General features: G+C 35.0%; 1 protein-coding gene across 2 annotated transcripts in view; it reads left to right on the top strand.

The window, feature by feature from the left end:
* The window catches only part of LOC8275880 (nuclear pore complex protein NUP205), a 28396-nt gene that overhangs the window by 4088 nt on the left and 11143 nt on the right, over positions 1–13165 (top strand). For both annotated transcript variants that reach the window (XM_048371729.1, XM_048371730.1), the window contains exons 8-26: positions 210–332; positions 420–647; positions 1262–1351; positions 2841–2990; positions 3325–3441; positions 3546–3752; positions 4115–4216; positions 4345–4488; positions 6214–6344; positions 6428–6547; positions 6802–6913; positions 8282–8479; positions 9343–9461; positions 9733–9883; positions 9977–10089; positions 10164–10245; positions 10364–10450; positions 10570–10647; positions 11604–11810. In XM_048371729.1, the coding sequence (XP_048227686.1) occupies positions 210–332; positions 420–647; positions 1262–1351; positions 2841–2990; positions 3325–3441; positions 3546–3752; positions 4115–4216; positions 4345–4488; positions 6214–6344; positions 6428–6547; positions 6802–6913; positions 8282–8479; positions 9343–9461; positions 9733–9883; positions 9977–10089; positions 10164–10245; positions 10364–10450; positions 10570–10647; positions 11604–11810 (2559 nt within the window). The remainder of the gene's footprint in view (positions 1–209; positions 333–419; positions 648–1261; positions 1352–2840; positions 2991–3324; positions 3442–3545; positions 3753–4114; positions 4217–4344; positions 4489–6213; positions 6345–6427; positions 6548–6801; positions 6914–8281; positions 8480–9342; positions 9462–9732; positions 9884–9976; positions 10090–10163; positions 10246–10363; positions 10451–10569; positions 10648–11603; positions 11811–13165) is intronic.

Below are 13165 nucleotides of genomic sequence, written 5' to 3'. Positions count from 1 at the left end.
TAATTTTGTGCCCATTATTTTAAAGATGGGCCTTGAGGTACATCTTGGAATATCTAGCTTTTTTTTGGTTATATTTCTTCCCATTATTAGTAAAAGTTATGTCGAGGGTTTACTGATGCCATATGCTCATCTGATGCCTGTACGTATTCTCATATCCTTAAATTATGCTGCTGCATTGGCAAATAGTTATCATTCTTTTCTCTTTGCAGATTGCGTTCTGTCTTCTTTTCAGTCTTGTCATTGCTTTCATGTCAGACGCCCTGAGTGCATTACCTGATAAAGCATCTATTCTGTCTTGTGATGCTTCCTTTAGAAAAGAATTTCATGAAATTGTAAGAGCATCGATTTCAGTTTCTTTATCTATCTTTGGTAAATTTCTTAACTTAGCCTCAAGTTGTTGGGTATCATGCATTGTCTAGCTGATGGCAACTGAGAATGATCCAGTTGTGGAGGGCTTCATTGGTGGTGTAAGGCTTGCTTGGTCTGTACATCTGATGTTAATAAATGATGTGATTACTGCAAGGGAAGAAGTTTCAAATGCTTCATCAACTGATTTGGGCTACCTAAATTCAAGCCTGGAACTCATATTCTCGAGGAATGTTTTCCAGTTTTTACTGGATAATGTTCTTCGCACTGCAGCTTATCAGGTCTGTTAGTAGAACGCTTTCCATTTGTCCCTTCCTATTCTTCCAAATCGTGGTCCACTGGAGAATGTAATCATTGTAACCAAACAATTCATTTGAGCAGAATATTTACTTGCAGCTACTCTTGGTTTTGGAAGCACATCTGAAAAAATAAAAAACTGTTTCTTGTTAGGAACTTATGATTGGTTTGTTTCGTTTTTTACATTTCTGCTTTTTAATGGATGCTTGAAGCAGGGTCTCAATTATTTCAGTAGGTCTTTTCATGTTAGAAATGGAAATTATGAAGAATGTATTGATCCTTATTATTTCTTTTCAAATTTATTCGTTTTAATTCTTCATGTTTATCAAGTGCTTTTTCAGATGATCTGTTTGTGTTGTGCCACTCAGTCCTGTAGATAGATAATTGTTGAAAGTTGTGCCAATGTTTCATTTTCCTTTCTCTTTCTTTCTTTCTTTCTTTTCTTTTTATAAAAAAAAAAAGTAATAACAAGTTGCTCTGATTGCCCATCATTCAATTAAAGTTGGTTATGGCTAGTTATGCTTTCTTCGATAAAATCTGATGCAAAGCTGATTGATTTTATATTGCGATTGAAGTTTTGTATCAATTTAATCTGCAGAATGATGATGAGGATATGATCTACATGTACAATGCTTATTTACACAAGCTGATCACTTGCTTCCTATCGCATCCACTTGCTAGACACAAGGTCAGTTGAAGTATTTCAAATTTTCTTAAGTTTAAAAGGGGGATAAATTAGGGGTCCATTTTACAAGTGTAGTATGATGAAATTCAGTATAATGTACAGTTTCACATCTGCCTTTTTTAATTATTAGTTTGTAGAGGTGACTTCAGTGTTCCACTTGATATTCTGCTTGTTTGTGCAAGAGCCTATGCCCCTGTGTGCATGAGTTTGCCACTTCTTGCACATCTGCATTGCCTGTGTACTCATTGCTTGTTTGAAATTTGGGCCTAAGGTGTTTTGGACATAAGATGCATGGCCATTTAAATGGGTGCTTGTTATGATTTTGTAGTTTTAGCTTCATCTGATGTGAATGATTGGTTCATCTTGTAACATGGTCTTTTTTCTCGCTGCTTGTTCTCTAATGGGTGCAACTGCAATTTAACCTACATGATTTACCCATGCGTGCATGCATCAAAACGGCTAATATTATGCCTAGACAGCCCCATGTCTTCTATGGTTGATTTTGTTATAAATTTTTTTTTTATGCTCAATGATTTTGTGCAAGCAGAGAGAGGGACTTCAAAGCCGACTTGCTCTTAAACTATATATTATTATGCATAAGTGAATAGTAAACAAATAAATAGGAGATATAAATAAGAAATATGGGTATCAATCTGTGCAACCTGTTCTACTTCGGATATATACTCAATTTCATTATTCTTGCCAAGTCGAATTTAAGAAAGATAGGCAAAAGTATGTGGAGTTCCACCGAGTTAGTGAAAATGACGACAATCGTATCTTAGTCTGCTATTTGGAGTAAGGAGTTGTGGATATTATTTGAAGATTTTGTCTTTTCCATTCAGAATAAATATGACTGTTGGAGTATTGATGTGAAACATTATCTTATGTAATAATATTTGATTTTAGTTTTGAACAGTAAGTGTTATATTTTAATCATAGCAACACCTGATACCATCAGCGCTGTCACCTGATTTTTCATAGCTAATTATCCTTGTCTTCTTGTCCGGTATGACACTTCCTATTTGTCTCTATTGCATTGTCAAAATTATGCAGACATATTCGTGGAACCATAAATGTTTGTATTGATTGCACGAGTCTAATGCATTTAGTAAAAGTTGTCAGTGTTTAATATCATCCTATCATTGCCTTGTCATATTGTATTGTTTGGGGAAATATTATTGAATATTTGGTGGTGGAGGGCTTAAATGTTTGTATGGATTGCGTGAGCAATCAACAAGCAATTGACAAGTATCAGATGCATTGTTCGAACCTTCTCAAGTCATCCTATCTCTATTTCTTGCAATCTAGTTAGAACACTAGGTTTTTTTGTGAGAAAAGAATTGCCACCTTGTGCGAATTTCTAGATTTTTGTGTTGTTGCTTTTTTCTTATGATGAATAGCACCTTGTGATACACATACACATGCTATATTTTCTTGGTCTGTTTCTCGTTATCACCATTTGAGAAGCTTATGATAGGATTTTTTCTTAAAGGTAAAAGATTCAAAGGAGAATGCAATGAGTGTGCTTAATTCATATCGATTGGCTGCTTCACATGATAGCAAATTGCATTCTCAACAGGCCAGTGAAACTGGCCCTTCACCATTTGTATCTCTGATGGAGTTTGTGAGCGAAATATATCAGGTTTGTTTGACATTGTGGTTATCACTTGATGAAGTTGTTGATGATAAATTACCACATGGCATGAGAATCATGAAGTTCCAAAAATATAAATGCTTCACACAAATTGTTTGCTTACCTAAATCTAATCGAGTGTTAGTATTATTTCTTTCAAAAAGAAAACTAAATTGAGTGTTAGTTAAAGGATATGTTTAGATTAGGGTCTAAAAGAAATATTGAATGTATTATCAGACAAATATGACTAGAATGCTTTTGTTAAGCATAAAATGTCTTTTTCGTTTAGTGCTCGTAGTATTCTTATATGTTATGAATGCCTCTGACTTTGTTTAATCTTCAGAAAGAACCAGACTTGTTATCTGGAAATGATGTTTTATGGACATTTGTGAATTTTGCTGGAGAGGATCACACCAATTTCCAAACACTGGTGGCTTTCTTGAAAATGTTGAGTACTTTGGTATGTCAACTGTATTGTATAATTTTTAATCTAATGAATGGAACATTTTCCATCACGTTTATTTAAGGTCAGGTATCAGTGTTATAGGTTTAATAAATTTTCAGGCTTCCAGTCAAGAAGGTGCTGCAAAGGTCTATGAACTACTTCAGGGTAAAGCGTTCCGCTCTGTTGGGTGGAGTACTTTGTTCGACTGCTTAACAATTTATGATGAGAAATTTAAACAATCCCTTCAGACTGCTGGGGCCGTGTTACCTGAGTTTCAGGAGGGGGATGCAAAAGCACTAGTTGCTTATTTGAATGTTCTTCAGAAGGTTTACTTGCTTTTCCTTTTTTCTTTTTTCTCTTTACAATCTTTTCTTCTTCTTGATCTCCATTGCTCTTAATTACTTGATGCGTCAAACACCAATTTTCATTTATTTAATTTGTATTTGTACTGATAAGCTAGTTGATTCTTGATCTCTCAGACAGTTCTTTTACTTGATTTAATTAATAGTTCTCAAGGATTACTAAATTTCTTATTTTGCTCTCGATGAGAAACTCTACCATTCTATAGCTTTCTGGTTGATACTGCTCATGCGCTACTAACTGCATACCTCTTCTTTATTCTGTTTTTGATTGATTTTTTTTGGCATTGCGGCCTTGGACTTTGTTCTTAATATGTCTTGTGATGCAGGTTATCGAAAATGGACATCCCGCTGAAAGAAAGAATTGGTTTTCTGATATTGAACCATTGTTCAAGCTCCTTAGTTATGAGAATGTACCTCCTTTTCTGAAGGTTGAAATCTGCTTGGATAATGCTGCTTGCCTAAGTAGCTTTTAAACAGTTATAGAACCCACTTGAGGATTAGAGTTTCCACCTATTCGTCTTTCTCTTTCTAAATTTAGCAGGGTGTTCTTTTTCAGGGTGCCTTGCGGAATGCCATAACTACATTTATTCATGTCTCTCCAGTCCTAAAAGACACCATTTGGAGTTACCTAGAGCAGTATGATTTGCCATTAGTAGTTGGCACTCGTGTTGTAAATAGTGGAAAACCAATGACAGCTCAGGTTTGTTTCTTTGTACTCTAGTAGATGAATTTACTTCTACTCAAAATGCATTAGACAACCATCACATCATTTCTCGTGGTCATTGCTTGTTTTCTTTTCTTGATCTATTATCTTAAGGGTTTTGACGTGCTAGGTAAATATCATATTAGTACTACACTTCTAACTTGTTGTATCATTTGGTGGGTCTGACTGTGTTTGCGTAGCTAACTAGCTCTTACTCTTTAGTCATGCAAAGATCACCCATTATGGACCACCTGTAGGCAATATTGACTTTCTAATATGACACTAGTCATACTTACTGCATGAAAAGAAAATTAGAGTTTCGCTCACAGATGGTTGCTTCCACATGGTGTCAGCCCTCAGTGATAATTTCTCAAATAAAGCTCTTTAAAATCTAAAGCATAAATGATCAAAGAAATCCTGGATTTTGTGAATATTTCAAATTTTGCCAATTATTTTAATTTTAGTCAGTTCTGGCTGTGGATGTTACACTTGATAACAATTGCCACCCACCATACTGGAGCTGGAGCTCGCAGCAATGTGGAGCCTATGTGACAAAATGTAGTTGGAGAACTTAATAAGATAATGGAAAATATGAATGTTTATTTGTTTGCTTGCAACTTCATTGATAAAATTGTTGTGTTTGCTTCTTTTCCCAAATGAAGTTATTTTGATTTATCAATCACTATCATTATCGACATTGCACCAAGTTTAATAGTATCATATGAATCTGTTCCCTCAATTCCACTCAGTTTGGAGCTGCATCTCTTAGAAAGATCTAGTGGTGTTAATGTGATATAATTTTCCTTACTTTTATTTTTCTTTTTCCTTTTATCTACAACTTTTGGCTTGATGAATTTAGTCAACTGTTCTTTTCTTTTTAGTTGAATATGAACTGGATTAATTTTTAACTTTATTTGAATACAGTTTTTAATGTTGCCAATTATGTACTAGTCTGACTGCTCTAAATAATAGGATCCATTGCACAGTAATGTAGAATATCTGCTTAAAAAAAGTTTCATGAACATAATGCCACTACATATTCTAGATAGTTAAAAAGTCTTCATCATGCTAATTTGGTCTTATATATTTTGTTTACAAGTTACAGTGAGCTTGGTCCAATAAATAATCTTATACAAGGATAGTGCACATCTCCAATTAAACACTAAGTGCAAGAAATATAAAAGATCAACATCAAGAAAAAGGAACATTCTCAAAGTGAAAATTTGCTCTAAGCTTCATGTTCCCCAATTTCACCTAGTCAAAAACTGAAATTTTCTTCTTCAAAGTGATATATGGTCTCTTAGGAATGTGATTCTGCTAATTAATTTTTTTTGATATTTTGTATTTATTATTAAATAGCAGACATATCAAATTATGTTTCTAGAACGAGTTCGGTTTCATGAATTTTATTAAATGTGAGGGGTTATTAATTATTGGGATAATAATTTAGAGAGGGCTGTAGTTTAGATTATTGGTGCTTCTTTTTTGAAATTGCACATGTGTTGGTGGTACAATAATGCTAGTTAGTCTGGTTGGAACTTGATGTTAGTAATATAGGGTGTTATAGAAGTATAGTAGGATTAAAAACTTGAAAGTGTTATGTGTTTAGGGAGTGGTTGATAGTTGATTTGAGGAGAACAACTACCATCATCTTGGACTTGAAAAGTTATTTTGTCCATCTACAACTGGCAAATTTATTCTTTTGAAATTTAATTTTGACAGGTTTATGATATGAGATATGAGTTGAATGAAATAGAAGCAAGGATAGAAAGATATCCATCAACAATTTCTTTTCTTAACCTATTAAATGTCCTTATTGCGGAGGAAAAAGATGTAAGCGATAGAGGGCGTAGGTAATGGTCGATGGTTTATTTTGTATCTCTTTGTGAATTAATCTACTCTTTACTTGCTAGCTAAAGATTGAGGCCCATTGCAGATTTATAGGCATCTTTCGCTTCATATATGATGATGTGTTTGGGCCATTCCCTCAGAGAGCCTACGCTGATTCGTGTGAGAAATGGCAGTTAGTTGTTGCTTGTCTTCAGCATTTTCATATGTGAGTGAACTGACCTTCTAATCCTGAAGTCCTTTTTCTGCACATTTCTATTTATGTATCTTACTTCTCCAGTTGCTTTTCTTGATGACCCTATACCTGCTAAAATTTTTGTCCTATCTGTCAGCTTTTATGTATCAATTCTTACTTTTTAATTTGATTCAAAGTTGGCAGTTTTGTAGTTCAATTTCTAAAATAGATGAATCAGTTGACTTGTGAATGAGGAAAATGATTTTCTTTCATAATATATTCTGCAGGATGCTGAGCATGTATGGGATCCAGGATGAGGACGTTGACAGTGTTGTTGATCGGTCACTGACACAGCCATCTTCACTTGAAATGCAGCTTCCTGTCTTAGAGTTGCTAAAAGTACGTATTTCTCACTATTAAAAGTAGTTAGCAGCCTTAACAAGCACTGGTTTTGCAGCTTTAGCTTTTCTTGAGCTCTGCTGTGGGTTTTTATATGATAATCTAAATTATGGACTTGTATAAGTCCATCAGCTTTTGTTGCATCCTTTGAAAAGTAATTAGTTGTGTTCTTAGAGCTTTATGGCTTTGTGTTTGATTCTGGTTTGATCAATGCCATTTTTCTTATGCATAGCTTGTTGAGATTAGTTTAGATGGCATGTTTAGGTTCAACAGCTGGTCATCTGTTTAATCAGCTGAGCTCAAGCTATTTGCAGCAACTTCATTTAGCTGATTTACTTTTGGTTATTGGACTTGTAGTCAGATTTTGGGCACAGTATAGAGGATGCATAGCTTTTACTCGTGATAGGTGGATGAGTCATAATGTCTAAAGTAGGCCATTGATTAGACCTATGATATGGCAACTTTCAGTTGCTGCTTATACAAAATAATTATCATGTTAAATTTTCAGCAGAGCAGGAAGACTTGGTTGCTTGAGATTCTTAAAGATTGCATGTTTTTTACATTGCTCAGTTGTTTGTGTTATCAGTTACTTCTTTATAAAATAAGTTTAGCATCTATTAGAACCTTTAATTTATAATATACTTGAATGACCTGAAGCTACTTCTCTATGCCTTAAAGTCAGTGTCTTTTCTGGAACCCTGACTCATGTTGGTAGCTCATTTGTTAGTCCCAGCCTTGAAATGGTCTATTTTTATGCTATAACTCGTAATGTCTTGAGATTCATTTATCTGTTTATTCATTGTATATAGTGTCTGTTTTTCTTTTGGCTTTTAATAGAGACTAGAAAATTATTATTGCCATTTTGGGTTTACGGAGTTTAAGTTTAACTAAATGTTGTCTTCGTTCTTCTATCTCGAAGTTTACCGAAATGGTGTCTTCTTTCTTCTATCTCATTGCTGGTCCTTGAAATTTTGGTCAATATTGTACTTTAATGTCTTAGTTTGATCTCTAGGCTTTGTGAGTTGATGTTGTTATTTTGCCTTGATTAGAAAGAAATGACTGGGACTAGCAACTGGTGAGAGATTTTGCAATGATGAGAAGCCTGAAGAAAATCCTCTTTCCCTGTCTCTCTTAATAAATTTGTGATGTCATACTGTAGAATCCATGTCTGGCACGGTTATATTTTGTACTTTAGCCATTTCGTTTTGGCCTTTTGTCTTGAACTTTTTTTTATATATAATGACTTTCCTCCCTGTTTCATTCCTTTTGAGCTTTTTGCATAGGTCTGCGTTCTTGATCTTGCGCTATGCTTAGAGGTTTGCTTCAGCTGCATGCCTTATGCAATCGTGTTTTATATTTTGTGGACAGGATTTCATGAGCGGGAAGGCGGTATTCCGCAATCTTATGGGCATTCTTCTGCTAGGGGTCAATTTCATAATGACAGAACGCACCAGTCAAATTCATGGGCAACTTCTAGAAAAGGCAGTGCAACTTTCTTTGGAAATTATCATCCTTGTCCTGGAAAAAGATCTAGTTGTTTCTGATTACTGGCGTCCTCTGTACCAGGTCTCTATTTATTTGTCCTTCTCTCTCTCTCTCCCTCTGTGTGTGTAAATAGATGCTTGTAATATTGATATTAAATAGTTCTAAAATTTGTTTTGGTCAGCTTTTTAGGTTTTTTCCTTTTATTGATTCCCTCTACATTTTCAATTTAGGATGGCTAACATATGGTGAGATATTTATATGCTAGATAATCTCTTTAATCAGATACTTTAGTTGCTATCGTTATTTTCTCCTCAATTTCAGGTCATTGTAGCTTATTTTGCTAGCATATGAACAGTTCTTTTTCTGATCATGATCTGATCATCTTGAAAAAGATCTCATCTTCATTTCAACAGTATGCCCAACCATTTATATATATGAGTTGATGTTGCTTCATGTATTTAGAAATAGATGTCCATGCATTCATTGATGTGTTCATACTCTTTCTATTTAGCCAACATTTGTTGCTTTCGCGTACCCCATCCCATTTACACTTGGACCAAAACACTGTTAATTATTGTCCTGTGTTTTTTTCTTGATTGGTTCCTTTACGTGGTACATGGATACAGGCCTGTGTATGATGTCTGTTTCTATTTCTATTAATTTCCAAATATTGTTACCCCTGGTTTTTGATTGACATTATACCTTTATGTTACATTGAGCACCTCAAAACAGGCTAGCTTCCATAGATGTAAAAGAAATGTGGTGCAAGCCATTCAAAATTCAGGGGCAGTGTTTAGATGCTAGTTATATAACTTGGTGCTTGCTTCACATATGGCTTGAGAGTCTTACTTGGTTTATTTTTGCTTGTGCTCAGCATTGCTTACCTCACCTTCAAATGATATTCTATTTACTTGCTCTCTGTATCTCTCTTGCGCATGTTGCAGCCCTTGGATGTTATACTGTCTCAGGATCATAATCAAATTGTGGTGTTGTTGGAGTATGTCAGATATGATCTTCTACCTCAAATTCAGCTATGCTCTATCAAAGTTATGACCATTCTGAGGTGTTCTCTCTGCTTTAGCATTTTGTCATTTCATAATTGCCAATTTTGGGATATGTATGTTTGCCTGTATATGCATGCACACATGTATGTTTGTATATATACATCTCTGTATGGAATTCTGTGCATGCATGTCTGTTTGCAAGATAAGAATGGTGGTGGGGGGCTGTGGTTGCGTGGTTTTCTGTGTCTGTATTTATGGTTATCTTTTGGTCTTTCAATCATTCTCCATGTCCAGAAAGCATTAACAGTATAACTATTACATGGGTGACAGTTCTCGCATGATCGGGCTTGTACAGTTACTGTTAAAGTCCAATGCTGCAAGCTGTTTGGTTGAGGATTATGCAGCCTGTCTTGAGCTACGTTCAGAAGAGTGCCAGATTATAGAGAACAGTGCTAATGACTCGGGAATTCTAATAATGCAAGTAAGTATAGTCCCTGCTTTGTTGCGAAAAATACTGAAGGTTCACCAATCTATACAGAATGTTTTTTTCCTAATTTCCTGCACTTGTTTGCAGCTTCTGATAGATAATATTAGTAGGCCGGCTCCAAATATTACACATTTACTGCTCAAGTTTGATCTCGACACCCCAGTTGAAAGAACAGTTCTGCAGCCAAAATTTCACTACAGGTTTTCCTGTTCCAAATTGCCTGAATGTTTTCATCTTTGTTCTGTTATTTATACATTTGTTGTTCCTCTTCTAGTTGCTTGAAGATTATTCTTGAAATCTTGGAGAAACTCTCAAAACCAGAAATAAATGCATTACTCCACGAGTTTGGTTTTCAGGTTGGATATTCGTCTAGTGATCTTGAATTGTTCTATTCAGTTCCATCTGTGGTCATGCGGTTTGTTTCTCTTCCTAGTCCTGGGGTTATATAAAGATATATCTGTTTGCTTCTTGCAGCTCCTTTATGAGCTGTGCTTGGATCCACTAACATGCGGCCCTACCATGGATTTGTTAAGCAACAAAAATTACCAATTCTTTGTAAAGGTACATCATGAACCTCAATTTGAAGATAAAAGCTCTTTGATGCTACTATTTCTGCTGCTTCTGTAAAATATCTTTCCTGATATTTGTTTCTAAAATAATGGTTGCTTTCACTGTTACAGCATCTTGATACTATTGGTGTTGCTGCCCTTCCTAAACGAAATAGCAACCAGCCACTTCGCATCAGTTCTCTTCACCAGGTTTCTTGCTGTTTTTACTCAATTTTGATGGCTGACAAATGTCTTTTCTTCACTGATGCACTGTCCCCCCTAAGGGTGAAGGATTAGTATCTCCTTATTTTCCATTAGGTCCCAGGTTCTAATATCACTGGGTGACATTTTGAGGTTGGTGGGGGATGGGGGTGGGGATGGGGAGGGGTTGGTGACAGATATCCTTTACAATGTAACTTATTTAACGTTCTGACGCAATGAAAAAGTCGCTGATGCACTCTCATCATGGTTCTAGCTTAACCGCAATACTGCCATGTCTCTTTATATCAAAGATAAGATTTCTTTCTCTATTTTTGCGGGTGCTTATGGCTGCTTCCTGCGTGATATGAAGGCTATCTTCTTCAAATTTCTAAGGCATTTTTTTTTGCAAGTCCCATTTTCTAAAATTAACATTGTAATGATCTACTCAATATTGAAGATGCAGTATATTCGGCTTTAGGCAAAAATGCCAAATCGAGTCAAACACCGAATATTAGATATGACCTCAAAATAACAGGGCAACCAATTTCCTTAACCTCTTGTAATACTAATACATGATGAGGTATTAGAACAAAAGTTACACCTTTTTAGTTCCTGATTTTCACATTTGTACTCTAGTTATATGTTAAAAAGTCCTTGTCCTCATGAATTACATGGAAACCTACCTATTAACAAAAATTCTGAATTTTCACTTCCAGTGTCTTCTTCCATTCAATTCTGCCAATATACAAAATATTTTTCTTAACAACTTGTAGATTATTCCTTCTTGTAATTAGATACATTGATATTAATGTCTTTATCATTGCCAATTTTTTGAACTTTCATCTTCAGTATCTGTGTCTATTCAACCTTGCCCGTAAAGAAAATAATTTTTCTAAGACTTGTAATTTATCACTTTTTGTCATTAGCTACATTCATGCTAAATTCTTTGTTTTTGCCTTTTCCAGAGAGCATGGCTCTTGAAGCTTTTAGCTGTAGAGTTGCATTCTGGTGATATGGGTAGCCCCACTCACAAAGAAGCCTGTCAGAACATACTTTCTCATCTTTTTGGAAGGGAAATAATTGACATTGGGTCTGATCGTGTGGCTTCTAATGCAATGACTCTTCGAAATGGAACTGAACATGCTGGAGCACAAGCAATAAGCAAGAGTAAGGTATGGTATTGTTTGGTCCTTTTCTCACTTGTTCATGTCTTTTTATCATATTTTTGGTATTTCAGGATGCATATGTGGTTTATGAAATTTACCATAATGGGAGTAGTTTGCAATTGCACTTGCACTTAGCCTACTTTATATTTTCTTTTAATTGTTCTATTTCTTTTTTGCAATCCTTAATCCAATTCTTGACCAGGAGACTTATGTTTTAGTTATATCAAAGTGAAACAATCTGGTGGTTTATATTTCTGTTGTCACATCTGACTAAATTCTGATATTAAAACTTCTATTATCTGCTAATATAAATGGATTCTGATCACATGTTTTAGTTGCTAGGTCATCTTGCAAGACCTTTTTCTAACCAAATAATTCTGACATATCCTCGTGTACAACTATGTCAGAAAACACCTTGCTTTTGGAAGAATCATAGTTCTATTAGTGACTGCCTCTAGGAGTTGTTTAGCTGTTTTTCACACTAGTGTTCGACAATGTTGGCATGTGTTACATAATTTCTTTTCTATGGAATCAGTTGGTAATCTTTTTGTTTCATCCGTTAACAGAAATAAATTAGCACTCGCAAATGTCAAGCTTCTTAAGTCTTAAAATTTGCTTATGCAGTTGTTTATAGATACCCATATCCACACACACATACATATACGTATGTGGGGTTTTTTTTTTACAATTGCATGGTTGGATGATGTAACCCATACGAGTATACACAAGTAGGCAACTGCTGCGCATACAACAACCAAATTGGAACTTGCCTGGTAGATGACTAAATGTATTCAGGGTTGAGTTCATAATAAGCATTCCTTTTTCTCCTTATTATCCTGTATGCATGCAGTTAAGTCAGGTTCTTTGCATTGACTACTTTTTGATGGATGTTATCATTTGTCATTCACAGGGATTGAGTAGGTCAGACGATTGCATAACAACTTATATGATCTTAATTGGCAAGGATAATCTCAGCCTACCTGACTAATGGACCAATATGGATGTCCTACCCCTGCCTGTGTAACATCACTTTATCTTGGCAAATTTGCTTGATATGTCATTTTTGACTCCCTTCTTGGCCTCTTAAATAATCCTAGGCTACTTGTAAGTCCAAAAATGAAGCCTGAGCCAGATAATCATGACTTTCAATTGAACCAAATAGTATAAAATTGAATTCTGAGATTCTTGTGTTTTTTTGCACAGAATAATTAACTTTGAATTTAACAGCTTTCTTGCTCCATTCATTGTAATTTCATATTCGATATTTAAATATTTCATTCACATGTTTGAGTTCAAAAGTATTGTTTTAGATGTATATATTGAGTCATATGTATGTATAACTATTGAAACTACTGTAAGAT

This window comes from Ricinus communis, chromosome 3 (genome assembly GCF_019578655.1).
Source record: "Ricinus communis isolate WT05 ecotype wild-type chromosome 3, ASM1957865v1, whole genome shotgun sequence".
NCBI classification, from domain to species: Eukaryota; Viridiplantae; Streptophyta; class Magnoliopsida; order Malpighiales; family Euphorbiaceae; genus Ricinus; species Ricinus communis.
This window is presented reverse-complemented; position numbering and strand designations above follow the sequence as displayed.